We start from the raw sequence: 24,216 nt of genomic DNA, 5'->3' as shown, positions 1-24,216 counted from the left end.
TAAACAGGGCTCGAGCCCATTGTACAATATGGTAATTAAATACTCGTGACGTATATGTTGTGACGTCAGACGGAGTCGCTGTGACGTCGCCTAGGTAACACTATAAACTGCACAGGAGCAGGGCGTTCATTTAGCAAGTGTCAAGCAAAGGAGCGTCACAGTTATTAACCAGAGAAGGAAGGAAGGTAAGAAAGCAGGTGAAAACCGATGTTTAACACCACCACATTTCTGTGATGATCAAAGCAACGAGGTTTTCTAGTTCAGTTTATCCGATGGTTGTTTTAGTTAACAGAACTATTAATAAAAGCACTTCTAGCACGTTTGACTGTCGTAAACCAACATATGGATGAACCTGGATGAAATATTTAGTCACTGTATCTTATTTTTATTGTTAATTTTACAATATAGTTAATATACTTTAATAGTAGTTCCGTTTCTGTCTGCTGTTCCTGTTCCACTTCATATTGCACGCTGGACGTGGTCCATGGCATGTGGCGGTTCGTGCAAAAGTTCATCAGAGTGTAGATCTCGATGTTGCCACACCAGTGTTGTAATGATGCACTTTGTCCTTTTGCTCTCTCACATTGATGGGTGAGGATGTAGGTTACAGACCCTCCACTGCAATGGCAACTGGTTTTATTTCAATATGTGCCACTGCTGACCAAAGGGCACTTAGGTCCCACTCAATACAATGACCATCTGGCATCAATTCAATATAATTCAATTCAGTTTTCACTTTAAATAATAAAGATTGTCCCATAGCAGCTTTTAAAAAAGTGTTAAGAAGTTTGAATGTATAAGTTTATTGCCTAAACGTTTATAACTCCCTGAGATGGTATGAGGTGCAAACCTTGAGAGAAACCAGACTCAAAAGGGCAACCTATCCTCATCTGGGTGATACTGTCCATTTATTGTAGTTTTGTCATCGTTGAGGTGTGCTGTTTAGTGATGTGTGCTTAAATGTTAAACTGTTCATGCAAACTGTACCCCTAAGCCTTTGTAGCAGACTGTTTATATGGATTCTTCTGTTTATGTATAATTATATTAACTCTAAACGCCTCTAGATGGCACCAGTGTTTCAGGGTTTGTGTTTTTTATGACCGTTCAGTCATAATTGTGGTTAAGTAAATGTTCATATCATATCAGTCCACTGTCCTTGAAGTGGAATGGTAATATGGTGAACAGATATAGGTGAAAGGCAGACAGCTGACAGTGAAATGCACCATGCCACCTTCTAGCACCATGCTTTCATCACTCCTTTGCTTGACGCAGCATTGGTTTACTTAACACATACTGTCAATGTGTTGCAACCAGATGCTCTTCATAAAAAGGCCACGATTAAAGATAGATCAGTTAGTATTGGAGTGATAACAGATGAACAGATCTGGAAGCTAAGAAGCTAGAACTAGAAGCTGGATTTGTGTTAATTTTTATTTGATTTTTTTACTAATAAATGTTTTTCTTCTTCTTTTATAGAAAGTTTTTTCAGATTTGAATCGATTATTTAATTTCATTCGAAAGCTACAACCTTTCAAACAGCATGGAAAAAAACTCAAGGAGGTATGTATATTTGTGTTCTGTAGTTTTTGTCTAATTTGTACATACCAATTAAAGAAATAACATGGATTAGATGTCACGTGGTTGTCTCCTAGTGAACAGTGGTAGTCATGTTTCTTTTGTTGCTGTGCTTCTAGTGATATAAAAGGTTCTCAGCACCATTTGGGAGAAAAGCAGGCACTCCAAGACTCCGGAGGACAACCGAATGGCAGTCCTTTAATTGAAAACAATAGCATGGATTTTATAGCCACAAAAGTGAAAGAAATCAATTTATCACATGATTCCGGGATAACAAGTCCATCTGGAGATGTGGCTGCTGAGAAATCAAGGAAGTTGAAAACAGAAACATTGTCCGAAACAATCAGTAAAAATGAGGAAGCATCTTCCAAGAGTTTTGAGGAAATTGCGGTTGATGCAGGTAAAATTCAGAGCTTATAATTGTTCATCTTTGCTTCAGAGCTGCTATTTAAAACTCTGTTTGGATAAACGCACTGCCATTCAAACAAACAAAAAGAAGTGTTTGATTATTAATATATTTAGTTTTGCTATCTGTCATTATGCATTTAGTGATACTATATATATAAGATTATGTAGCATCCTTTTTAAGGGCATGTGCAGAATTAAAAAACCCAAACTACGTAACCTGGTGACAGCCACACCTGCTTTTTTTTTAACTCACAAACAGAAACCTGATTGTGCTATACGACATTCCATATCCTTCCTGTAACTTGAGCTTTAGAGCTGCTTAAGAATAGAGATGCAGGTGTGAGACAGCACAGAAACTTCACAGGACAGACAGCAACATCACCTTTTATCTATAATTTTCATGCATTTTTGAGAAACCTTTTTTAGAGACTAATTATGCCAATCTGCTGCCCTGAGTGTTGTTCAAATCCACCAGATGATGAATCAATTCCAATTACAGGGGAGGTGTGCTTGGCTCCAGCCGACCAGTACTGGAGTGTGACAAGGGACAAGGCAGTGAAGCTAAGAATGGATGAGTCGGGTAAAGGTGCTGAGCCTCCTCTTACCATCCATCAAATGTTCCAGTGGACTGTGGACAATTTCGGAAATCACCCTGCACTCTGCTCAAAGGAGAAAGGAACCTGGGTTTCAATTACTTACAAACAATATCAGCAGAAGTGTCGAGCTGCAGCCAAAAGCTTTCTCAAGGTAAGGTAACACTATAGACAATGTGCTGCTTAGTGTTGTTTGGCAGTACAAAGCAGCATTAAATCCAGTGTAGAATAGGAATTTTCAGTGGAAATATCACAAAAATATCCCATTGTAGATGTAGTATTCCCTTAGAACTGAGGTTATTGGCTATATGTTAATATTATATAGTTGTTATGCAGATGTTGTGTTGTAGTGCAACCTGTAGATATGACAGTGACAGGTATAAGCTTCAGGTGTATATGAGTACACAGATATAGAGGTAAAGTAGATAGAGTAAAATAAAAAAAGGGGTAAATTAAAAAGCACTTAGCATGTTCAGTTATTTTGCCTTAATAAATGTTCATTCAGTTCCTCATTTGTAACATGCCACAAATACCCAAACTAGTTTTTCCTCCTTTTAGTGTCATGACCTTTGCACTTCACAACAAAACTAAAAATGTTTTTTGTTTCCAAGTCTACAGTATCTGTGCATGTCATGCAGGCTTTAATTATATTTTCTTCTCTTCATTTCTTCATTTCTTCATTTCTCAAATATGCCATTCTATCTAAAAGCTTTGTAATATTTAAGTATATTTATAGACTAATGGAAATGAAATCATTTCAAACATACTTGCAATGTTTTCACTAGACATGTTTTTTTTTTTTCACTGTGTGTGTGTGTGTGTGTGTGTGTGTGTGTGTGTGTGTTTGTGTGTGTGTGTGTAGTTGGGGCTGGAGCGGTTCCATGGTGTTGGCATTCTGGGATTCAATTCTCCTGAGTGGTTCATTGCAAACATCGGTTGCATCATGGCAGGGTACTGCTTCTTATATTCACATATTTCTCTTTGTTATATATATTCAGATATGTTTCTTTGTTCAGTACAAATTAATCATATATAATATTATAACAGTTCTATCTACAGGACATACAGTTATATCCATAACTCATTTAAATATACTGCAAGTAGTACTAACCCTAACCCGAACCCTAACCCCTTCCACTTGTAGTATAGTGCATTCAAAAAGTCCCTCCGCAGTGGAGTAGAGTAGGTAGTGGAGCATGTTTTAGAAGCTTGCAATAAATATACGGATTTAGTATAGAATATTTCAAGCATCTTTTCTGGAGAAAAGAAAACCACTTTGCGATACTGTGCAATATTAAATAAATAAATACGAGTGAGAGGAGTAGGTTTTCCCATAACCTACTCTACGCGACTGTATGCTGCCACTGCGAGGGGAACTTTTGAAGGCACTGTTCAAGGGGTTAAATGATACACTACTGACAATTCAAGAGCATAAAAATGTCTGTATATTTAAACCTTATAATAACGTTTAATAACCAGCTGAGGATTTAAAAATAAGACAAATGCTTTCAAACCATGCAAAGGCTACCTCTGTCTAAAATGTAATTTAGGAAAGTAGCATTTATGGAACTCAGTGCAAGACTTGGATGAACAAGAAGGCTCTCAGAAAGAACTACTTATATGCTGGGCAAAAAGCAAAAGCCCTAAAGCAAATACCTGCATGGAACGTTAAGCTTTTCAAATGCAAGGTAGCATTGTTGGTATTTTTTGTGCAACCATGACTAACATGACAAACTGATTTGCATACAAAAATAATCAGATGAAAATTCTTGCTTTTGGAGTATGAAAATCAACATTTAGATAAAGAAGAGGCATCCTAAAAATAAGGGCTGAGGACTGCTGACGTACAAATTCAACTCTTTTGCCACAATTTGAATGTTTTTATAACATATATGTCATTAACATGTAGTGCACAAGTATTAGAGAATAAAAAAAGCAGCATTTATTAAAAACAACACCACGCCATCTGTTAAGCATTGGTTGGATCTATTGTGCTTTGTGTTTGAGTGGCAACATTTTATAAAGAGCTCGAAGAATATCAAACAAAATTAACCACAATCAACTACTTAACAAGCTGAAGGTTGACCCCCTCATTATGCTGATTTGAAAATCCAAAATTTTAAATTGTGTGTAGATCCTAATCTTAATTATAATATTAATCGTGTACGTGCAAAACTGCTGCAATGCTTTTGGGAAAATTTTAAACATTCTGCAAAATGGTTGAAACTGAATTTTTGTAGACGCTGTGTTTACTTAAATTTGATCTTAAAACATCAACAAAAAAAGTGATTTGGTGATGGGTGCCAAAACCTTTGCACCTGTATTAGTCAAGCTAAAATATAAAAAAAGTATGCATGATTTAAGCATAGTTAAAATAACAAAAAACAATAATTTTGTTCCTCAGAGGCCTTGGTACTGGAATCTACACCACCAACTCTCCAGAAGCCTGCCACTATGTGGCTTACAACTGCGAAGCCAATGTTTTAGTGGTTGAAAATGACAAACAACTAGCAAAAATCCTTCAGGTATTTAGCTAATAAATGCTTTAAAGAATGAAAACAAGTCAAATGAAAACCATTTACATCTATATTGGGAAAAACAAACTTTTTGTGTGAAAAATGAACTCCATTCTGTGTCTGTTTCTCAGATTAAAGACCAACTACCACATCTGAAAGCAATCGTTCAGTACAAGGGAGAAGTGAAGAATAAGATGCCAGACTTATACACGGTAGGTCTGAGCTTTAATGACATTTATCTATGGCTAAGTGGCAAGTAAATGAGATACTCAAACACCACATGTAGTGACGAAGCGGTCTAAAGAAAGCTAATGAAATTATTTACATGCTAACTTTAATGTAGCAATAATATCAGTAGTTGTGTTGTATGTTGTATTTAGAGTGGCAGCATCCACAGAATTTACTTGAATATTTACATATGTTTAATATTTATGAAGTATAATATAATAATATAGAGTACCATGTACAGTTTTTATAGAGATCATTTGGGTGTGCGAGTTTGTTTGATTGCTTATAGAAAAGTAAATGCCTAAATTATAGCCAGGCTCTCCAGATGAATTGTGGGATTTGGAAAATAACCAGCAAATTTCTTTTTAAAACTGCACAACATTAAAATTACTGTTTTTAATTAACTATTTTTAATGAATATAAATATGCATAAGGAATGTATATTGAAAAACATATGCATATTGCATATTGATTGTGCAAGTGATGAACCGTCTTTTCTTTTAGTGGTCTGAGTTTATGAAACTTGGGGAGGAGGTTTCAGACGCTCAGCTGGATGAAGTAATTAACAGTCAGAAGGCTAATGAATGCTGCACCCTCATCTATACTTCAGGAACCACAGGAAACCCTAAAGGAGTTATGCTCAGTCATGACAATGTAAGTTACAACTAAACTGATTTTATAAAATGTATTTTTAAATATGCTTGGACATAATATTGTTGTTATTAGCTGTTGGAAAAACATGTTCAAATGTAATCTGGTGCCATTCCTTTGTGCAGATCACATGGATCACCAGTGCAGCGGGGTCTGTGTTTAATCTGAACAATGGGGAGGATTGTCTATTGAGTTATCTACCCCTCAGTCACGTGGCTGCCCAAGTAAATGACATGTGGACTGCTCTTAAATTTGCAGCCACCACCTATTTTGCCCAACCAGATGCACTGAAGGTTAGCATTGTAACATTCTTTTGTATCTATACATACAAATCAAATCTAGAATCATTACATCCTAGTACCCAGTACATAAGTGCATGCTATGAAATAGCAGCGATCATATGTGAGTGCACAGTATGTTGTACTACCATACTGCAAACGTAGCATAGTTTATTTTAAAATCAATGCTGTGCCACTGCAGGGTTCTTTGCTCACTACGCTGAGAGAAGTGCGTCCTACAAGCTTCCTGGGTGTTCCACGTGTGTGGGAAAAGATTCAGGAAGGAATGAAAGACATCGGTGCAAAATCTTCATTCTTGAAAAAGAGAATTGCAAGTTGGGCTAAGGAAATAGGTCTTCAGGCCAGCTACAATGCAATGAACAAGTATGTTTTGGCAGCAAAATCATTACTTTTTAGAGTTGCTTTTTACAGTTTGGAGAAATATATGAATATGTAATGTTTTTATGCTCTGATCTCCAGTAATCCATTAGTGCCCTGGGGCTTTACTTTGGCTGATACCCTGGTCTTTAAGAGAGTACGTGCTTCTCTTGGGCTGGATCGTTGCAAGCACTGCTTTACAGGAGCAGCACCAATCACCAAGGACACACTGGATTACTTTTTGAGTCTGAACATTCCTATCTATGAGCTGTATGGAATGAGTGAGAGTACCGCCCCTCACACTGTATCCTGGACTGGCAACTTCCGTGTTACAAGGTCTGTCCTTAATTAATTTCCAGTAGATGCCTTATACATTGGTTATTTTTATAGATTTATGTTTACACTAGAGCAATATATATTAATTTAAGGATTTACAGTTAGTAATATAAATTTTTAATTAAATTATATATATATATATATATATATATATATATATATATATATATATGTGTGTGTGTGTGTGTGTGTGTGTGTGTGTGTGTGTGTGTGTGTGTGTGTGAGTGTGTGTGTGTGTGTGTGTGTGTGTTTGTGTGTTTATTAAATTAAATAAATAAATAAATATACATTTTTTTCCAACCTGGCAATATAACTAACTGTAATTTAAATCAAGCATGTTGTTTACAAATGTTTGCACATATGCAATCTAAAAAATAGACAAAATCAAAAACAAAAAAAAATTGATAGCAGCTTTGTGACTGTAATAACACAAAATATTGTAGTATGTGGCTTACAGGATGATTTGTTGTAATCAACTGCTGTAATCAGATGTTATATTATTCTGCATGTATATGTACATTGAGAACTTACTCAAAAATATAATATTTCTAAAAATAATGTAAGAGCAAATAGCCTCTACTTTGAAATTAAACAAAAGGAAGTACCTATTACAATCTATTGCATAACCTGAAAATGCTCAAACCAAATTTCAATATTTTCCCACAGCTGTGGAAAGGTGATACCAGGCTGCAAAACAAAGCTGTACAAGCCAGATGCAGATGCCACTGGGGAGGTGTGTTTATGGGGCCGTCACATCTTCATGGGCTACCTGAACATGCCCGATAAAACCAGTGAGGCACTGGACTCAGAAGGCTGGCTGCACTCAGGAGATCTTGGAAAGCATGATGAAAATAACTTTCTTTACATCACAGGCAGGATAAAAGGTATAAAACCCTGATGCATTTATTACTATGAAAGATGTTTAGTGGCATTAGTTGAAATTAGAGCTCCAGTTTGAAATTGGCTTCATTTTGGAATTATTACTAAGAAAATAGTACATTACCACAGCTATACAGTACATCCAGATATAGTACTTTTTTTCTCACATATTGAAAATATGTTGTAGATATGGCACTCCCCTCTTTGTTTTTATTTTTAACAGAGCTGATCATTACTGCTGGAGGAGAGAACATCCCTCCAGTCCCCATTGAGGAAGCAGTCAAGGAGGAAATACCAATCATTAGCAATGCCATGCTGGTGGGGGACAAAAGGAAATTCCTCTCCATGCTTCTCACTGTCAAAGTAAGACTATCAATTTGTCATTCATTTCAAAGCTTTCCAAAGTTTATTCCATTAAAAAATGATACTGTAACTATAACTCATATAGAGAGAAACACACAACATGCATCTACCATTTACAAAATTTTAAGTCAAACCTTTTGCAATATTTAGTGTCAGGTTGATGACAATGGAGACCCCACAGACGAGCTGACCGCAATGGCCAAGCAGTTCTGTAGGCAGCATGGCGTCATGGCAAGCAAAGTTTCAGAGATCACTGGCAACAAACAGATTTACAAAGTCATCCAGGATGGTATGGACAAAGTCAATGCTAAGGCTGTATCAAATGCTCAGAAGATACAGAAATGGATGCTCCTATCACATGACTTTTCCATTACTGGAGGAGAGCTTGGTAAGGGTTTACTCAATAGTATGTACATGACTTTTACTGACAGACATGTGTAACCTGCTGTGTAGTTGATAATTGTATTATTTGAAGAGCAACTAATACAAGTAAACAAACACATTTTAATTCATATATAAAACTGAGGGGAAAAAAACATACAATAGAACAGTAGTTAAGCAGTACTTGGATAATTATACTAATAACAACTATTAGTGAAATGCCTTAAATGAGCAAAATATATTTGTAAAAAATTGCTGGTGAGATATGAAAAATGAAAACCTTTGTGGGAAGCCCAGTGGGTCTTTAAGCCCCAGCTACTAAATACAAAATCTGGGTTGGGACTGGCTACACTAAATTTCCCCTGGCTGTGATTTTAAGTTTATGGATATTGTGAATATTTATGGTGCCCTGTTTTAGACTGGCATGAGTATTATTCCTGAGAATAAGACTTCAGAACCTGCCTAAGATCTGAAGCAGGATAAAGCAGGTGCTGAAGATGAATGAATTAATAAAAGTACCTAAATGAAAACAAATACACCCTAAATAACTCTGTAGCTTGGATTTGAAGCTGATTACAGAACATTTATAATTATTTATATCATATTAGATTTAAATGAACAGTGTAACAGGTTTTCCCTAACAGGTTTTCACTTTGTGTGCTTTTTTTCAGGTCCTACTATGAAGCTTAAAAGGCCAGTCGTCGCGAAAATGTACAAAAATGAAATTGACAATTTTTATGAAGCATAACCTATCAACCAACTGTAACTAATCAAGTTTACTAATTTGACTTGAGGATAATATAAGCAATTTAATCAAATCATGTGTCGGCTTTTTCCTCACTCTACCACATACACAACTAACAGGCATGCCTCTCTCACCTCAACGCATCCCCATTGGTATATATTCTGCTGCTTGCACTGTACATACTAAGGTCTCTGCATTAACCTTTATTAACTTACTGAACCTGTGCAATATTTTACCACTTAAATACTGCCTTAAGCTGCCTAATTTTTTTCTCAGATGACATAAAGTGCTAAACCATTGATGTGTATCAAGTATATGTATATTCTTCACAAAAATAAAAGAATCATGAATCTTGGTCCATGAAAGCTTATCAATTTTAAGCAAATTAGTTATGCTTTATTATGTCCAAAGAATGTATGCTGAAGAGCTTTGAGTGGAAGTTAAATGCTTCACAATAGGAGTGTAAAATAACTATAACTGTTACAGTTCAAATTCCAAAATTGAGGTTAATTATCAATTTGTTATGTAATTCAGTGTGCATTATATACCATGTTATGATTTTATGTTACTATATAATGTGCAATACATATGTATGTATGTGTGTGTATATATATATATATATATATATATATATATATATATATATATATATATATATATATATATGAACTTTCAAATTATTATATTTGACAACTTTTTTATTTTCGACAACATAAATAAAAGCAAAATGGACCTGTATATTGAAAAAATATGTCTCATTACATACATATACAATGAAAGCTAACATAATTACATAAAACGGTCGACTGCAGGTGAAGAAAGGGATCGTGTTTACTTACACATTCTCACATTGTAATGAGGTTTTGAATGGCTTTTTGTTGCCTCTATACAAAAAAAACAGATTAAATTGCAAACTCTTATTTAAAGTTTTATTTCTCAACCTGTTTCAGACTCAATGTAGTAAAAGAACCTCTTCTCCTTTATGCCTTATTGTGTGAAATATTTTGGGCTACTTATTTTCTTTTTACTTTGTTATTAGGTAAACTGTTATTAAGTATTGTCCTATTACAATAATGATGTGTACAATAGTACTGTAGCAGCAGTTTATTTTTTTTTAGTAGGCACAGATGACATATCTAACTTGAAAACCGACAATACCTTTAACAATTGACTAATAAGCAAAAGTGATCAAATGAAAAGTTTTATTTTTTATGAATATACAGATTTTTTTTTACAGATATAAAGCTGTCTACATTCATGTCAAATTATTTTATACCTTAACAGCAGGGATAGCGTCCATAAAACATGAATACAGTACATGTTCAGTTTTGCCTTGAACCATCAGATATGAAAGGTTAAATCTGTACCTCTGCTTGTCACTGCCAGTTTACAACCAAGAGACATATTTTCTACCTTTAGTATGAAGTTTTTTTCTGGAAACCACTGTGCTTTTACTTGATTTAAGACCTTAAGAGTAATTAAAGTACACTCTAGACACAAAGATTGAGCCAACTGTAAGATAATGTAAAATAATGTATCTGAAGTGAGAGAGAGAAAATGGGATGTATTATTGGCATTTTATAGCATTTGACTATTTGAAGAGTTTGAAGTAATACTCTGTTTCAAAAGAGGAGTTGGCCTCATAAATTCTCTTTCTCAACAACCTGATTATAGCTCTCCTGATTAGCAAACATGGAGACCATTTGCCCTCTGATCACAATCTGCACAACTCCTTCACACTGGAAAGGCCATGGAAGTCAGAAATCTGACTGTATGAAGAGACTGAATTGCACAATTTCTCTTGTTTGAGCTGCACTACATTAAATACATTATATAATGTTTTGCTATCCTGTTTTATATCTAGATATATATATATATATATATATATATATATATATATATATATATATATATATATATATATATATATATATATATATATATATATATATATATATATATATATATATATATATATATACAGTACAGACCAAAAGTTTGGACAAACCTTCTCATTCAAAGAGTTCTCTTTATTTTCATGACTATGAAAATTGTAGAGTCACACTGAAGGCATCAAGGGCTATTTGACCAAGAAGGAGAGTGATGGGGTGCTGCGCCAGATGACCTGGCCTCCACAGTCACCGGACCTGAACCCAATCGAGATGGTTTAGGGGTGAGCTGGACCGCAGAGTGAAGGCAAAAGGGCCAACAAGTGCCAAGCATCTCTCGGGAACTCCGTCAAGACTGTCGGAAGACCATTTCAGGTGACTACCTCTTGAAGCTCATCAAGAGAATGCCAAGAGTGTGCAAAGCAGTAATCAAAGCAAAAGGTGGCTACTTTGAAGAACCTAGAATATGACATTTTCAGTTGTTTCACACTTTTTGTTATGTATATAATTCCATATATAATTCCACATGTGTTAATTCATAGTTTTGATGCCTTCAGTGTGAATCTACAATTTTCATAGTCATGAAAATAAAGAGAACTCTTTGAATGAGAAGGTGTGTCCAAACTTTTGGTCTGTACTATATATATATATATATATATATATATATATATATATATATATATATATATATATATATATATATATCGGCATCAAAACTATGAATTAACACATGTGGAATTATATACATAACAAAAAAGTTAACTGAAAATATGTCATATTCTAGGTTCTTCAAAGTAGGCATCAAGAGAATGCCAAGAGTGTGCAAAGCAGTAATCAAAGCAAAAGGTGGCTACTTTGAAGAACCTACAATATGACATTTTCAGTTGTTTCACACTTTTTTGTTATGTATATAATTCCATATATAATTCCACATGTGTTAATTCATAGTTTTGATGCCTTCAGTGTGACTCTACAATTTTCATAGTCATGAAAATAAAGAGAACTCTTTGAATGAGAAGGTGTGTCCAAACTTTTGGTCTGTACTGTATATATGTGTGTGTGTGTGTGTGTGTGTGTGTGTGTGTGTGTGTGTGTGTGTGTGTGTGTGTGTGTGTGTGTGTGTGTGTGTATGTATATGTATGTATGTTATACCAAAAGACAGCTTACACCGAGTAATTTCTGTTATGATGTTCTATCACACATTAAGTAACTTTATGATCCACATGTGGGTTCAAAGTGTTTATGAACTAATGTGCGCTTGTGTTAATGCCATACTTATGCAACTTCAGCACTGATCTTTAAAGAAAAAACCTTGCATTGCTGAACTTGTCTGATCCATTTTTTTCTTTACAGCGGTTAAATAAACATCCAAAGGAATAATTACTCTTCACAGTATTGGAGTGTGTGGTTTGGGATACTTGTTATTCTGATTAGTTACATACAGTAAGAAATATAAAAAATTTTATATCAAGGTTATATTTTAGAAAGCGCTCTGAGGACTGTTCTCAAAATCTGTAAATAATCTGTATTTATCTGTAAATAAATCTTTATGATGCTTTATTTTATTAGCATTTTATCACATCTGAGGAAGTTGGTCTTGATTCTTAATACAGTTACATGCCAAAGAATAAAACCCTGAAAGAAAATGGTGATGCAAGTAAATAATAATAATAAGCCTAATAGTATTCACTTAAAGGGTTTTTGTTTAATATCTTATGAGATAAATTTTGTGTAACAATTAGGCAATCTAAAAAATAACGTGTGAGTTAACAAGATAAAAAACATTTATTTTGAAGCTTGTCTTGCCTGTATATTGTCCCATAAAGTTTTAACACAGTCAGCTGCATGTACTCTGACACCAGTTGCAGTTTTATAGGATCATACTTTACACTCCTTTTGTAAATAAATTCGGCCAAGCCCGAAATGGCAAATTATAAATCTTTTAACGGTCTTAACAACAAATCATTGGTTTGAATGAAAACAAATGCACTTCTGAGAGTCCCAGTGCCATTGCTCTCTAATTTACATTTATAACAGTAAAGAATAAAACTTTAAAGAAAATATAAAATATAATATAATTTAAATACAATCTTCTTATGCACATAGGAAACATAGGTATCATTTCTTATGTGAAAATTTAACACGTCTGTTGTCACAACACTTTTTAAAATGATCAGTTGTTTAAAGCTCATGAATACTGATTGGAACAAAACCGACTCTTTTTGGTAAAATTGGTAAAAAAAAATAAATATATATATATATATATATATATATATATATATATATATATATATATATATATATATATATATATATATATATATAAAAATAAGAAACATTCAAATAAATGAGAAAAAAAGGCTTATCTATCGTATCTGTTCAAGCTTATCCTACTTTTATCTTTTTTTTTTCATTCCTGCTAATCATGGTTTAGTTTTTAAGACTATAAAAAAGACTAATACTTTGTTATTATAATTACCGAAGTAAATAAATTTTACAAGACTTATAGATACAGAATGTACAATCTATATATTGCCAGTGCTAGAATACTCATTAAATTGTTTAAAAAGACAATTTCTAATTTGTAAGAAAGTTGGAAAATGCTGCAGCATGACCTTGTTATCCTTTAGCTCATTTATGTCTATTATATCTGTTAGGTGAGGAAGACATGCAGATAGTTGGTTTAAAAGAGGCAGATTTAGAGGACAGAGTAGTATAGAGACGGATGATCTGCTGTAGGCAGTATTTTAAGATAAAGCAAAGTGAATGAAAAATGATTAAGTGGCTTACTGCTTCTCTCTAGTGGCCATTATTTAAATTACAGATGGTAGTGGCTGTAAACATGCTGTTGACCTTTCTTCTTCTTCTTCTTCTTCTTCTTCTTCTTCTTCTTCTTTGGCTGCTCCCGTTAGTGGTTAGTGGTCACCACAGCGGATCGTCCGTCTCGATACCCCCCTGTTCTGTACATCTGCCTCTTTTAAACCAACTACCTGCATGTCTTCCCTCACCACATCCATAAAACTCTTTATTGAGTTTCCTCTTTTTCTCCTTCCTGGCGGCTCTATCAGCATTCTTCTACCGATATACCCCTTGTTCCTCCTCTGTACATGTCCAAACCATCTCAGTCGGGCCTCTCTACTTTGTCCCCAAAACTTCCTACATGCATTGTCCATCTAATAAAATCATTTCTAATCCTGTCCATTCTAGTCACTCCCAACAAAAACCTCAACATCTTCAGCTTTGCTACCTCCTGCGCCACCTGCTGTCTTTTAGTCAATGCCACTGTCTCTAAACCATACAACACAGCAGGTCTCTCCACAGTCCTATAAACTTTCCCTGTCACTCTTGCAGATACTCTTCTATCACAAATCATTCCTGCCACTCTTCTCCACCCACTCCACCCTGCCTGCATTATTTTCTTCACTTCTCTAACACACTCTCCATTACTTTGCACTTTTGATCCCAGGTACCTAAACTCATCCACCTTCACATTATCCTCTCCCTGTAACCGCACCACTCCACTGCTCCTCCCTCTCATTCACACACATGTACTCTGTCTTACTCCTACTGACTTTCATTCCCCTTCTCTCCAGCATGTACCTCCACCTCTACAGGCTCTTCTCAACCTGCTCCCTACTCTCACCACAAATCACAATATCATCCACAAACATCATAGTCCATGGAGACTCCTGTCTGACCTCGTTTGTAAAACTGTTCATCACCACTGCAAACAGGAAAGGGCTCAGAGTCAATCCCTGATGCAGTCCAACCTGCACCTTGAACCAGTCTGCTGTTCCTACTGCACACTTCACTGCTGTCACACTGTCCTCAGATATGTCCTGCACCACCCTCACATACTTCTCTGACACACTTGACCTTTTCATACAGTACCACAAACCTCTAGATCCACAAACACACAATGCAACTCCTTCTGACCTTCTCTATACTTCTCTATACTTCTCTAACATTCTTAAACCAAACAATGTGTCTGTGGTGCTCTTCCTCGACATAAAAACATACTGTTGCTCACAGATGGTCACCTCTTCTCTCAGCCTGGCTTCCACTACTCTTTCCCATAACTTCATGGTGTGACTGATCAACTTTATTCCCCTGTAGTTACTGCAAGTCTGCACATCTCCCTTATCCTTAAAGATAAGGGAGATGTGCAGACTTACAGCACACTCCTTCTCCATTCCTCAGGCATCCTCTCACCTTCCAAAATCTTGTTGAACAATCTAGTTAAAAACTCCTATCTCTCCTTAACATCTCCATGCTTCCACCGGTATGTCATCTGGTCCAACCGACTTTCCACTCTTCATCCTTAAAATCACAGATTTCACTTCCTCTTTACTAATCCTATCCACTTCCTGCTTCAACATCTCCACACCATCCAACCTTCTCTCTCTCTCTCATTTTCCTCGTTTATCAGCTGCTCAAAATACTCCCTCCATCTTCTCAACACACTCTCCTCACTAGTCAACACATTTCCATCTCCATCCTTTATTGCTCTAACTTGCAGCACATCCTTCCCAGCTCTGTCCCTCTGCCTAACAATACAAAACACCAAGAAGCCAAACAAGGAGCTAAGGTATACGACTAAGTTACGAATGTACATTTTGATATAAAAAAGTTTAGTTTACCCTAAGCATAGAAATTTATTTTACTCCATGAATGAATTCTTATATTTTCTCAATTGTGAAGTGACATCAAATGTTTTTGTTTTTGTTAATACAGCTGAAGGTTATAACTGAAATGTGGGCTATGGAGAGCAGATAACTTTACATCTTTTAAAGTCTTTAAGACTGGCTTTGCTTCTTTACACCATTTAGCAACACATATAATTCTACCAATTAAGCCATGGTGGGAAAACAAAAATATTTTTTCTCAGATGATTCTCACATCTTAAATCTGCAAAGGTTAAACAGTGATAACTGTTGTTTTGTGAAAATGGGTATTTGTGTGATCCTTTGTGTTTTGCTATTGATGTTGAGTAAATTTGTCTTGTTAGCTTGTACAACTCTACAGGTTCTAACTAATACAAGAAATATGTGAAAGTTCGTCAGTAACTTGCATCTTCTGAATGTATATTGTGTTATATCATAGTTGGTTACATAAAACAGAATATTACGCACGTCATTCAAGTTTCAAGTCATCTATTATTGAATCTTTATCTCTGGACCAAACAATGAAGTTAATATTTAATGACTTCTGCATGTGTTATATACTTTATCTCATGTAATAGTCTATATATAATTATATCATAAAATGTGTCATTTAAACATTAATGTTTTGCGCTGAGGTGTTCTTTTTGTCTTGTCTTGTCAAGTGCATTGATACATTAAGATCATGGTGAACAGCATGAAATTGCTGTGGGTTTACAGAAATTATTTAATCACCATCGCAATACCTCTTCTGCTCATGCCGCTACCTCTTATTGTCAACACTTCGGTAAGAATGTGTGAGTGTGTGTGTGTGTGTTTGTGTGTGTGTGTATGTGTGTGTTAGACTGTAGCAGTACAAAATACCTAATTAATCTGTGTGCTGTAGTTTGTATAGACATACCCAATTTGAAGTGAATATATCGCAAAACTTGGTCTGAATTCTTGTTCATGAATGTGTTAATGTATTAATGTGTTGTCTAATGTATACTCTGTGTTCCTATGTGTTGTATTAAAATTAATTAATAGATTAATTAATTGAAGCATCCTCAAGTGATGTCAGTATCTCACATGACATTCTGGCTGAACTTAATTGATTATTTCATGAAGAAATGAAGAAAAATTTTGTAAACTGTTGAAAAGAGATTTTCTCAGTATGAATACAAAAATATTTACCGCACACATTTAAGTTTCTAAAGTGTGAAAAAATTAAAGAAATTCAACATTCAATATGTTATACAATAATAACTGTTTTGTGATCATATGTTGACTGATCATTTTGAAACGCCATGTCTCCTGGCTAATTCCACTGCTTTGCAAAATGATACAGAACACTTATCAGCCCATGTGGTAAGATTGTTTAATGTTGTCAGGAGGGTTTGTTTGAACTGTCACTTCTGCTCTCCTTCTTATCAATGGAGTGTTGGTTGAACCTTTCACATAGTCTGTTGTTGTTTAATAGAGCCTGTTTTTTCTTCAGAGAACAATAATCAAATCTACATCCAGTATACTCCAAAAAAGTTTGAATTCATTAATTTAATAATTTAATTTTTGTATTTGACCAATTGATATAAATAATCCCAAGAAAACGTGTTATTTTGGTAAGTCACTAATATACAGTAAGTCTGTGCTAACATACAGTAAGTATGTGCTTGATATAAGCAGGTTGTAGATTAGTTACACAACTTTGTGTGCTATTTAACCAGCATACAAATAAAATAACATTATTAATGTCTTATACCAATAGCCAAGTATTTGGTCAATCTTCTATTAAGTCAAATAATTAACTGTACATCATGTATTATACATCATTATATTAAAATAATTTCTTAAAATTGCTAAGATCCTACTTTTACCACTTTAGGTTGGCTACAAATACAAACAAATACAAAAAGAATAAAGTGAAATAGTTGATAGGCTGCTTCATAACAGTCTCCAGATCCTTAATATGGTATCTGCAATGTACTATCCCAATTGTGTGTAACTCTCTTTTGTGTTTAAATCTACCCTTTATTCATACAGTGTATATATTGTATTTTTAAATTATTACTTATATTGTAATATGTGATCGTATTGCAGGAGGCTAAATGTGGCTTTGTGCTTATCCTGATGGCTCTGTACTGGTGTACAGAGTGTCTTCCACTGGCAATAACTGCACTCCTGCCTGTTATCTTCTTCCCTATGTTGGGCATCATGACGTCTGAACAGGTGGAAACCCTATTACCTAGCAAGTCTGGATTTTATACATTTGGTAATTTTCTAACTATCTTTGTCTCTTATTCTGCAGGTTTGTTCTCAATACTTCAGTGACAGCACCATGCTGGGAGCCGGTGGGTTGATGGTGGCCATAGCTATAGAAAAATGGAATCTCCATAAACGCCTCGCCTTGGCCATGCTTCTGGTAGTGGGCTTGAAGCCAGCACTGTAAGGGCATTTTTTGTGTGTTCACCTTTCTTTGTTAAATAAAAAAATAACTCTTTGACTGTAACTCCTTTTTCCTTCTATCTTCAAGGTTATTGGTGGGGTTCATGAGCATCACAGCTTTCCTTTCTATGTGGATCACTAACATGGCATCTACGGCTATAATGCTACCCATCGTACATGCTGTGCTGGACTCCCTAAGCAAGACTGAGGCAGAGGAGGAAGATAGGGAGCTACAGCAAAACATGGCCATAACAACTTCACAAGTCAATGAGAGCAAAGATGGAATTGACAACTTCCGTATGTAGACATGGGTTGAATGTTTTGATCTGCCTTGACTGCTATCAAACACAGACATTTATAAAGTTTTTAGATTTACTAAGTTATTTTCTTACAGACTGATATTTAATATGCTTATATAATTTGATAAAGACTGCTCAGCAGGAGTATAGCCAGCATATGTTCTTATCCCTTCCAAGTTTTAATCTTTACATTTTTGTGGTACTTTTTTCTTGATTGATCCACTTCTTCCTTCCCCTATTTAGCTTAGCTTTTTGTTGTTTCTGACTAGCTGTCACAGAGTGTATTTTTATATAAAATATATATAGATAAATATTCTCTTTTCTCACAAATGACAAATCATTTAACAGATAATTCCATAATCAGAAACCTCTCTTCTTCCTGTAGAGGAGCAGCCAAATCCTAAAGAGCTGTTAAGTGCTGAGCAGAGGAGGCTAAAGCATGAGCAGAAGTATCTGAGTCTCAAAAAAGGAATGAGTATGAGTGTGTGTTATGCAGCTAGTATTGGAGGCACGGCCACGCTCAACGGCTCCATTCCCAACCTCATACTCAAAGGCCAGCTTGACAAGTACAGTAACAGATACATTACCACATCCTGGATATGTTCTTTAAAACCATCTTAACTATAGCTGCATCAATGCCATTTTTAAGACTCGATATGAGTTCATGTTTTTTGATAATTATCAATATTAATACAGATTGTACTGATACCAAATTGAATCAGCTACATAGTGTAACGCAATCAGGTGGGATCCTCCATGTCTTCCCTCACCACATACATAAACCTCCTCCTTGGTCTTTCTTTTTTCCTCCCTCCTGGCTTCTCCATCTTCAGCATTTTTTTTATCAATGTACCCCATGTCCCTCCGCTGCACATGTCCAAACTATCTCAATCGCACCTCTCTCAGTTTGTCTCAAAACATTTCCAATCCTGTCCATTCTCATCACTCCCAATGATTATCTCAGCATCAGCAACTTCATCTGCAGCTGTACCACTCCACTCTCATTCACACACATGTACTAAGTTTTGCTCCTACTGAGTTTCATTCATTCCTCTCTCCAGCACGTATCCCCTCCTCTACAGGCTCTTCTCAACCTGCTCCCTACTCTCACCACAAATAACAATATAATCCGAACACATCATAGTTCATGAAGACTCCTGTCTGACCTCGTTTGTAAACCTGTCCATCACCACTGCAAACAGGAAAGTGCTCAGAGCCGATCTTTGATGCAGTCCAACCTGCACCTTGAACCAGTCTGCTGTTCCTACTGCACACTTCACTGCTGTCACACTGTCCTCAGATCTGTCCTGCACCACCCTCACATACTTCTTTTACACACCTGACTTCATCATACAATACCTCTGTTGTATGCTTTCTCTAGATCCACAAACACACAATACAACTCCTTCTGACCTTCTCTATACTTCTCCATCAACATTCTCAAAGCAAATAATAAGTATTTACCACTGCCATTTCCATCCTTTTCACAAAATCTACCACCATCTGCCCTACCACATTCCTCTCCTGAAGGCCATACCTACCCATCACCTCCTCACCACCTCTGTTTCCTTTACCAACATGCCTATTGAAGTCACCATTCAAGTCACAGAAATCACCAATCTTTCTTTTCTAGGTACACTCTTCGTCACTTAATTGAACTCACTCCAGAATTTTCCATCTCCTCCATCTCACAACCCACTTGTGGCGATTAAGCAATGATAAAATTTATCATCCTCACCTTTGCTTCACATTTATAACCATATTCAGAACTCTCCTTACCTTCACTACACTCTTACTGTACTTTCAGTATCAACCCTACACCCTACTTTTTTCCATCGACACCATGATAAAACAGTTTAAGCCTAAGTAAAGTTGATACCTTGGCAAAAAGAATGCATGTGTGTTTCAGTGACTATAGAACTTGTGCTCTCAAGTGCTTACTTTATCAGTCCATAAATTCCTTTATTTGTCCATGAATTCCTTTTTTGAGAGCACAATTCCTCTTCACGTTCATTCTTGTTTGTTCACTGTTGATGTTGATCATTATTGATATTTATATTGATGTATCCCTAATTCTTGCATATTATATTTGAAAGTATGTAGCTGCAGAAGCATCTCATGGAACACTATTTGTATATTAATACAGGAAATTTACAGAAAATGGAGGTGTGATTAACTATGCATCATGGTTTGGGTTTTCCTTCCCCAACATGGTGCTGATGCTGATTCTCTGTTGGCTATTGCTGCATGGCATGTTTTTGGGCTTTAAGTAAGTTACAAAGTAATATATTAAATGTATAATTCCATCTGTTGGGCTATACCATTGTTGGCATCCATTATAATAGGGACAAAATGAAACAAAATTGTTATAGGATAATAATATTAAAATTAAATGCCTTATTCACTGTCATTGCTATCACCTGTGCATATTACTAAAACATTATTAGTAATTCTTTTGGAGCTGATGCTGCTATAATCACATGCTTACTTTGTTATCTGTCATAGGATATTAAAGATAGAATTTTTATTGTAATGTTAGCGTTCACAGTTTAATTTCATATTCTGTATCTGAGATTTTTGGTTTTGCTTTTGTTGTGTCAATCTTCAGTGTGAAAGACACATTTGGTTGTGGAATAACCAGAAGCAGTCAGCAAAAGGTGTATGAGATGATGAGGCAGGAGTTCAGAAAGCTTGGCAGCATGAGCTTTGCAGAGTATAGTGTGCTTCTGCTTTTCATAACACTAGTTCTGCTGTGGTTCACAAGGGATCCTGGCTTCATACCTGGCTGGTCCTCACTACTTTCCAATCAGGAAAAACCGTGAGTGCTTTTCCATTTTATGGATACCTGTTTTACCATCTTTTTATGATGCTAACCTTCGATGTTTGTAGATCATGAATCACTACCAAGAGCTCTAAAAAATATAATAAATCTAACTACTGTTCCCAGGTCCATGAAGTAAGCTTAACAGTCAAACTTTTAAATATTGTTCTAGTCCATGCTTTTTACTTCTGCATGTTTAACTGCTGGTTGTGACCAGGCTTTTTTCTTTTTTTTCTTTCAGTTTTGTGACAGATAGTACAGTCTCCATTTTAATAACCTTTATGTTCTTCATAATACCCTCCAAGATTCCAAGATGTTGGCATGCTGGTTCTTTTGACATAAATGGTATGGTTGGTATGTGATCATCTTATCTGATCATTCTGGATTGCAGAGTTTGTGTGTACATACTTCTTTTTGTGTTATGTTTTACTATTCAAAATTAACTTATCTTCACTAATCCATTTGTCCTAGTCTGGACTGTAGTGAGTTCAAAAGCTGGTAATGCTGGCCAGTAAGAACATGCTCTACAATTATTGTCATTATTGTCAATTCACATTTTAATTGATGGAGAGAGCCAAGAGGCATCAAAGAAACCCACATACGTAGACCTGCAAAAACATGCAAAACTTGTAAACTACAAGCAAAACAAATTTGATTGCATACTCCAGAGCTGTGAAGTATTAACACTACTGCATGGTGCTGCATACCTGCGGCTCCATTTTAATAACTATATTCAAACTTTTCATCCTTATGATTTGGCATCAGGCAAAAGGTTGGCAATTGAAATAGCCCAACTTAGATAGTACTCCAAAATCATGACAGCATCAATCTGACCTAATATCTGTCATCTGTTGTGTGTTTATATTCATTAAAATGTTGACATTTTTTACTATTAGGCAAAAGTGACGAAAAGACTCCTGCCACCCTGCTAAACTCTGATGCAGTGCAAAAGTTGCTGCCCTGGAACATTCTGCTGCTATTAGGGGGAGCTTTTGCACTTGCTAAAGGCAGTGAGGTACACATTTTCTATTAAAATGACCTGACTTCAAATGTATACCTGTTACACACAGCTGAATCATCTTCATATCCTTTCTGCTTTGACAATTTAACAGTACAATGTATGCATTGTATGGCAAAAAGAAGTGGATTGGTGAATAACTAAAATGTAATCTTAAGGATTATTAAACATAAGGAATGTTGTAACTGAGTATTTGCAGCCAAAACTTGTTAAAGGTTCACTTTAATGGACCAGGCTTGTTTGTCTAGGTATCCAACCTGTCATTTTGGATTGGACAAAATCTCCTGCCTCTGGGGAACATCCCCCCAGTGGCCCTCTCCTTCGTGCTCTGCCTTGTGGTGACCATTCTCACTGAAGTCTGCAACAATGCTGTAATCAGCACTGTTTTCCAGCCTATCCTGGCCTCCATGGTGAGACTAAACACATTCACATGTTTTTACAGGTTTTTACAAAATGCAGAATGATTCATTGATAGGTTTGCACATAATCACCATTTTTTTCCTGTTGTATTACCAGGCAATTGCTCTTAAGATACATCCACTGTCTATCATGCTACCAACCACCATCAGCTCCTCATTTGCATTTATGCTCCCTGTGGCCACAGCCCCCAACGCCATTACATTCAACTACGCCAAACTCAAGATAATGGACATGGTGAGGCTTCAACGCTTTTCTTTTGTTGGGGTGTTTTATGTTTAAACATGTTTGTGTGTAACAGGAATATTTGGCTGTTATTTTACTGCAGGTTAAACCGGGACTTGTTCTGAACCTGCTTGGGATAGTCTGCATTAACTTTGCTGTTCAAACTTGGGGTTCTGCAATGTTCAACTTAAAAGAGTTCCCTGCATGGGCAAATATCATTACCAACCAGACTCTATAAGTGAACACTTCTTGTTATTTCTACCAGCCTATCCATGAGTATAAAAGCAGCTACACAGAACACCTCAGAAAGCATACATTCTGTGAACTACAACAAAGATGGATTCCAAAGCTGAAGAAAGCACAAATGACCAGTTTGCATAAGCTGTCACCAATTTTGTGGGGAGAATGATGTATGTCACTTCTTCTTCTTCTTTCGGCTTCTTCTATTAGGGCTCGCCACAGCGGATCATCCGTCTCCACAACCCCATGTCCTCTGCCTCTTTCAAACCAACTACCTGCATGTTCACTTAAGGGGCATTAATCTTTTCACATACTATAATACATAACACATCATCATATTGCCACTGGTCTGTACCATTTACACATAAGAATGCCTCTGGAGACACTGGTGCTCAAAATGATCACTGTTTGTGCAATCTGACATGATATTCTGCATCCCAAAGTTACATTTAGGTGCACTAATGCAACAGTCATATGCATTAGTGTTATCTTTAATGCCAATTTACTAAAATAGATAATTTGCCAATTCCTGCACTAAATTGTACAGGTGGTAGAACAATGCTAGAAAGGTTGAACCTGCAGGTTGATACTACTTGTCATGAATTGTACATGTAAGTGTATTTGAATTATTAAGTTTAAAACAAAAAAATGTTAACTTGATACTCACTGCAAAATAGAGATGTCAAGCAAGAAGGGTATCAATATTTGTGAAAAAATACATAGCTGTCTGAAAAATGGACTAGAAATACAGAAGTAAGCGAACATTAACCATTTTTTGCTGCAAAACGCACACACGTTCCACTATTTACTGATCCTGTTTGTCATCTTTCAGTGTTGGTTATGACCTAATGTCAGGATCATTCAGAATAAATTATATATGAGTTTTACAAGTGT

The 24,216-nt window shown here is 35.7% G+C and overlaps 2 protein-coding genes across 4 annotated transcripts; both read left to right on the top strand.

Moving 5' to 3' along the window:
• The first annotated feature begins 118 nt into the window (after positions 1 to 118).
• Positions 119 to 9,686, top strand: LOC124381048 (long-chain-fatty-acid--CoA ligase ACSBG2-like). 2 transcript variants are annotated; one of them, XM_046842452.1, is made up of 15 exons: positions 119 to 185; positions 1,477 to 1,560; positions 1,695 to 1,975; positions 2,483 to 2,730; positions 3,439 to 3,527; positions 4,981 to 5,101; positions 5,224 to 5,304; positions 5,825 to 5,974; positions 6,097 to 6,264; positions 6,452 to 6,633; positions 6,730 to 6,963; positions 7,630 to 7,847; positions 8,066 to 8,205; positions 8,356 to 8,593; positions 9,258 to 9,686. In XM_046842452.1, the coding sequence occupies exons 2-15, from the start codon at positions 1,541 to 1,543 to the stop codon at positions 9,332 to 9,334; spliced, it is 2,247 nt and encodes a 748-aa protein (XP_046698408.1). In that variant the 5' UTR covers positions 119 to 185; positions 1,477 to 1,540; the 3' UTR covers positions 9,335 to 9,686. The 2 variants fall into 2 exon arrangements, with proteins under 2 accessions (XP_046698408.1, XP_046698409.1); XM_046842453.1 differs by lacking the exon at positions 119 to 185 and having other exon boundaries at positions 1,258 to 1,560.
• A 6,844-nt stretch (positions 9,687 to 16,530) lies between these two features.
• Positions 16,531 to 24,209, top strand: LOC124381037 (solute carrier family 13 member 2-like). 2 transcript variants are annotated; one of them, XM_046842428.1, is made up of 12 exons: positions 16,531 to 16,668; positions 17,958 to 18,086; positions 18,166 to 18,302; positions 18,391 to 18,599; positions 18,987 to 19,167; positions 20,748 to 20,870; positions 21,210 to 21,419; positions 21,664 to 21,767; positions 22,319 to 22,437; positions 22,689 to 22,850; positions 22,957 to 23,094; positions 23,186 to 24,209. In XM_046842428.1, exons 1-12 carry the CDS (start codon positions 16,567 to 16,569, stop codon positions 23,318 to 23,320), a joined length of 1,749 nt encoding a protein of 582 aa, XP_046698384.1. In that variant the 5' UTR covers positions 16,531 to 16,566; the 3' UTR covers positions 23,321 to 24,209. The 2 variants fall into 2 exon arrangements, with proteins under 2 accessions (XP_046698384.1, XP_046698383.1); XM_046842427.1 differs by having other exon boundaries at positions 21,664 to 21,776.
• The last annotated feature ends 7 nt before the right edge of the window (positions 24,210 to 24,216 follow it).

The sequence above is a fragment of the Silurus meridionalis genome, chromosome 27 (assembly GCF_014805685.1).
Source record: "Silurus meridionalis isolate SWU-2019-XX chromosome 27, ASM1480568v1, whole genome shotgun sequence".
In the NCBI taxonomy this organism is placed as follows: Eukaryota; Metazoa; Chordata; class Actinopteri; order Siluriformes; family Siluridae; genus Silurus; species Silurus meridionalis.
The sequence above is the reverse complement of the archived record's forward strand: the minus strand, read 5'-3'. Positions and strand labels throughout refer to the sequence as shown.

What these genes read in the sequence shown, in the direction of transcription:
- LOC124381037 (XM_046842427.1), top strand. Translation starts at nt 16,567, where the DNA reads ATGGTGAACAGCATGAAATTGCTGTGGGTTTACAGAAATTATTTAATC. An exon ending in AGATGGAATTGACAACTTCC is followed by an intron (nt 18,600 to 18,986) that starts GTATGTAGACAT and finishes TTCTTCCTGTAG; the next exon opens with AGGAGCAGCCAAATCCTAAA. An exon ending in GGCATGTTTTTGGGCTTTAA is followed by an intron (nt 20,871 to 21,209) that starts GTAAGTTACAAA and finishes GTCAATCTTCAG; the next exon opens with TGTGAAAGACACATTTGGTT.
- LOC124381048 (XM_046842452.1), top strand. Translation starts at nt 1,541, where the DNA reads ATGGAAAAAAACTCAAGGAG. An exon ending in CAGCCAAAAGCTTTCTCAAG is followed by an intron (nt 2,731 to 3,438) that starts GTAAGGTAACAC and finishes GTGTGTGTGTAG; the next exon opens with TTGGGGCTGGAGCGGTTCCA. An exon ending in CATTACTGGAGGAGAGCTTG is followed by an intron (nt 8,594 to 9,257) that starts GTAAGGGTTTAC and finishes GCTTTTTTTCAG; the next exon opens with GTCCTACTATGAAGCTTAAA.